Source organism: Phyllopteryx taeniolatus, chromosome 4 (assembly GCF_024500385.1).
Source record: "Phyllopteryx taeniolatus isolate TA_2022b chromosome 4, UOR_Ptae_1.2, whole genome shotgun sequence".
NCBI lineage: Eukaryota > Metazoa > Chordata > Actinopteri > Syngnathiformes > Syngnathidae > Phyllopteryx > Phyllopteryx taeniolatus.
The window spans coordinates 17,274,612-17,278,937 of record NC_084505.1 but is presented as its reverse complement, the minus strand read 5'-3'; the positions used below and the strand labels follow the sequence as shown (position 1 = coordinate 17,278,937).

Sequence of the window (4,326 nt, the reverse complement as noted above, 5' to 3'; positions counted from 1 at the left end):
CATTTGTGTCCTATTTAATTGCATTGATCATGATTTTGTTACTTTTTTTTTCCCTCCTTTTTGGCACTCTTTCTGCATCCTCGACTCAACATTTTCTCTTCCATCCATCCATTTTCTGAGCCGCTTCTCCTCACTAGGGTCGCGGGCGTGCTGGAGCCTATCCCAGCTATCATCGGGCAGGAGGCGGGGTACACCCTGAACTGGTTGCCAGCCAATCGCAGGGCACATACAAACAAACAACCATTCGCACTCACATTCACACCTGCGGGCAATTTAGAGTCTCCAATTCAGACATGTTTTTGGGATGTGAGAGGAAACCGGAGTGCCCGGAGAAAACCCACGCAGGCACGGGGAGAACATGCAAACTCCACACAGGCGGGGCCGGGGATTGAACCCTGATCCTCAGAACTGTGAGGCTGACGCTCTAACCAGTCCTCCACCGTGCCGCCACATTTTCTCTTTCCTTACTAAAATACATCTTGCGCATAATTGCACCTATTAAAGCACCTTAAACTAGACTAATGATGGTTTCTTTCAATTTGTTGTCATTATAAACAATGTTAGGAAGTAAACATGCATGATAAAGACCACCAGCAATGAAGAGACTGGAGTGAGCCATAGTAAATGCTACTAATCCCACGTTTATCTCATTCACTTGATCACAAGGCAAAGAAGGCATCCACAAAATGTTTTGGAAGCTGAAATGTTGAGATGAATTGTTCTACTCTACTTTCCTTCCTATACCCGAGACTGTGCATTCTTTCAGTAGTGAGTATAATGTTGTAGGCTACAGGAGTTCATCTGGAATTTCGCATTGGTTTGTGGGGCCTCTAAGCCTTTTTTAATCAACACAACATTCCTGTACAGAGCACCAAGTTTGAAGTGTGTGTCCTATTAGGTGCGTAGCACCAAAATCTGGGCCCCCATACATAGGCCTCCTGACGCAAGCGTGCGCACACACACACACACACACACACACTTTGGCCGGAAACAGGCCGGGGAGAGAGCTTGTCGACCCCTTTAGAGTCCCTGAAGGTGTGAAAATGACCTTTCCTGTGACACCAAAAGAAGAACTGAACATTAACAAAACAATCTTAAGGCATGACAATGCACCACCTCGAAGAAATCAAAGCAGGAACTGCCAAAATATTTACAATTTTAATGGGTGTAAGAATTGTGATGCTGCTGGCGTCGTATTTCAAAATGTAACTTGAATTGTTAAGATGGTTTTGATTTAAATAGCTTCTGGTTTCAGTAAATATGATAATGCTGCAAATTCAACAAATGACTCATTTCAGTTCCTTAAAACCTGTCAAATTGAAACTGTGTTGTGCGTAATAATTTTGAACAGTGCAGTTTTTATTATTTTTTAAATACTGTTACTATTGGGAGGTTTGTTAAAAAAGATTTGAATCATATTTTGACGGTTGATGACTTGAAAATTATGCCTACTGTCATTCGTATCTACTGTTCAGGGAAATCAGAGAAAAATATCATTTTCATAATAATTTGGAATTATAAGAAAGATGTATAAGAAAGATGCTCGACGAAGTAGCATCCATTAACCAGGACTAGTAGTGGTATTTGATTGACAGACGACAATTTAGCGATGAATGTTTTCAGCGCATTGAGTGGACATGCCCACAGCGTCCGAGAGGAGAGAGAATGGTTTGATTAGTCATGATTTTGAAGCCTCATTTTTATTTACGTGACTATTTTATTTATTTATTTATTTATTTATTTATTTTTTTAATCATTCAAATTCGCCAGGGTTGTTAACACTCTCTAAGGTGTGTGACATTTATTTTCATTTTACTGGGACTTAATGTGTCATTAATGAATGGAAACGGGCTATAACACATTTGTGTAGTCTAGTCAAAGTCATTATTTAATGGTCTATTTATTTATTTATTTTGGCACTTGAGGTCCTCCATCATAAGCGGGGTGGGTTTTTTTTTTCTTTTTGTGTGTCTGTGTGTGCACTGTGATTTGCCTTTTGTGCTGCTAGATGGCAGTATTTTGCAGGTAATGCCTTTCCTGGGTTCATGCACAGGGATGACGTCACACACGGAAGCGCTTACCCTGTGTAGCTGGAAATCAAATGACACTTGAATGACTTCTGTCTAACCCGTCCGAATACAACAAATGTCTCCAACGGAGGAGTTGGTCAAGCAGTGGGAAAGGTCAGAGTGTTGACATAATTATGTACTTGTGTGTGTTCAACAATTCGTGTACAGAGCGAGCAGTAGAACCACTTGTCAACAATTCTGTCTCTCCAAAGTGAACAATGGTGTGTTTTGAATGAGGCTGACATGTCAAATAGCCAATCTTTTAGCTCAAGACTCTCACGTGTAAGAACCACATTATTAGAAGCAGCTCCAGTATGATGCAGCGCAGCAGTTTAAACCACTGTGGCTACTACAGTATTGTTAAATGACCACTGTGGGTTGTGTCAATCAAAACTGAGTATTGTTATCATTGTAAAGGCAAAATTTGTAATACCGTTATTGACTCATCTTATTCGTGCAGATTTACCAAATAATTTGACTACCATACAAAGATCTTTTTTGAAATGTTATACAAACTTTAAACACATTTCAAATGGTTAGAACAGACTTAATTCAATCCCTTAAATCACTGTTTAAAGTACTGTATTCCGTGCCTGTTCTCACTCTCTCGCTCTCGCAGTGCTTCAAAAAAAAGATGCACAGTGTGCTTGCTTCCAGCTGTTTGTCACTCCGAGTTGAAGTTTATCGTAAAAGTGATACAAAAAACAAAAGAGAATTTAACATTTAAACACCAACATCTTTATATATTTTCATCTAATGAAAGTCTTCTATCTTAATTCTAACATACAGTGAAAAGCCACAGATGGGCTAACGTAAATTAGCACTGATGTTACCGTAATTATAAACAACTGCTACTTTAACACACACGGAGCAGCAATACAAACAATACCAATACCCACAAGCATATATTGTCTCTGCTCTGTCGGAACTTATATTACTTTTGGGACTACAGTATATTGGTTGCCTCTTCTTTTTGCTGTTTATTACACTGTAGCCCTTCCAGTCATCCTCAGTGCTGGCCGGCATGTTGCGGCATAATGTGGTATGACACAAAAGCCCCCCACTACTCTAAATTCTGACGTGCCTGTAATATTGCTTGAAAACCTTGGGTGTGCCAACAATGAACCGCAATATCACATAATCACAGGCTTTAAATGTTAAATGTAATGCTCAGCTTAATGTGCTTTGGTTGCCTTAACGTTGTGTCCTGTGTGCAGTGAGCAGGCCATTCTCAGAGAGCAGGTGGTGGAGGAGGACACGGAAGACTGGCAGAAGAGCCCAGACTTCTCGGGGCTGGAACGGGTCGCTGGACTGGACCTCTCCTTCATCAAAGGTGATGACGTCAATGCCTGCGCCCAGCTCGTCGTGCTCAGCTACCCTGTTCTTGAGGTGAGCTGTCTACCTGCTACCTCCAGACTTTTTAAACCACAAATAATAAACCCATAACTAACACATCCATGCATCCTTCGAAACAACTTTTTAATTCACTGTTTTTGTTCCAACTCTTGATCAGCTCGCTTGAATGATGCTAACGGGATGGGTTGATTAATTCATTGACTGGTGCAGACAGAAATTACACGAGCACCATGTTTTTGCTGCCAGGCCGTATTATGCGCCATGGCAGCTGTACTACTTTGTATGACAAATGGCCTGTGCTGAGAATGAATTCAATGCAAGTGGGGTACACGATCACATTATTGGACAGAATGTCTGAACATTTCATTAGCTTTGATTGTGTAAAAGCAACATACTCGTGACAAAAGTCATAAATCATAATGGGTCACTCATTACGCATTGGGAAGGTGCCAACAAGCAACCTCAATTTAGAAATGCTGCTCAAAAGTTAAATGAAATTAATAGTGAGCCTGTCATGGTCACCTCGACAGAACTATAACAAGCCCTTGATATATCTGTATTCTAGATGATCTTTACTGTCAGATAGAATGATCCAGCTATCCATTTTCGATAGCTCTTGTCCTCATTAGGGTTGCAGGCAAATTAGAGCCTATCCCAGCTGATTTTGGGCAAGAAGCAGCAACTATTGCTGGCGCTCAGTTGGGGACCTTCTTTGCCTCTTCTTCTTGCTGTTAGTTCACTGAATCTCGACCACTTGACCTCGATGCTGCCCGGGATGTTGCGTTGCAACGTAATACTACACTGACGATGCACAATGATAAATTCCCACAGCAAAAGATTGCTTAAAAAGTCAGAAATATAGAGTGGCCGCTGGAACCGCGATATAGCAGGGGGTCTGTTG

General features: G+C 41.1%; 1 protein-coding gene across 6 annotated transcripts in view; it reads left to right on the top strand.

Annotated features, from left to right (window-relative positions):
• Positions 1–2,037: 2,037 nt before the first annotated feature.
• Positions 2,038–4,326, top strand: part of LOC133476525 (endonuclease V-like) — a 74,498-nt gene continuing 72,209 nt past the window's right edge. For all 6 annotated transcript variants that reach the window (XR_009788078.1, XR_009788075.1, XR_009788077.1 and 3 more), the window contains exons 1-2: positions 2,038–2,183; positions 3,287–3,458. Coding sequence is in view for 2 of the 6 variants with exons in the window: in XM_061770040.1 (XP_061626024.1) it covers positions 2,146–2,183; positions 3,287–3,458 (210 nt within the window). In the remaining 4 variants the exon portion in view is untranslated. The remainder of the gene's footprint in view (positions 2,184–3,286; positions 3,459–4,326) is intronic.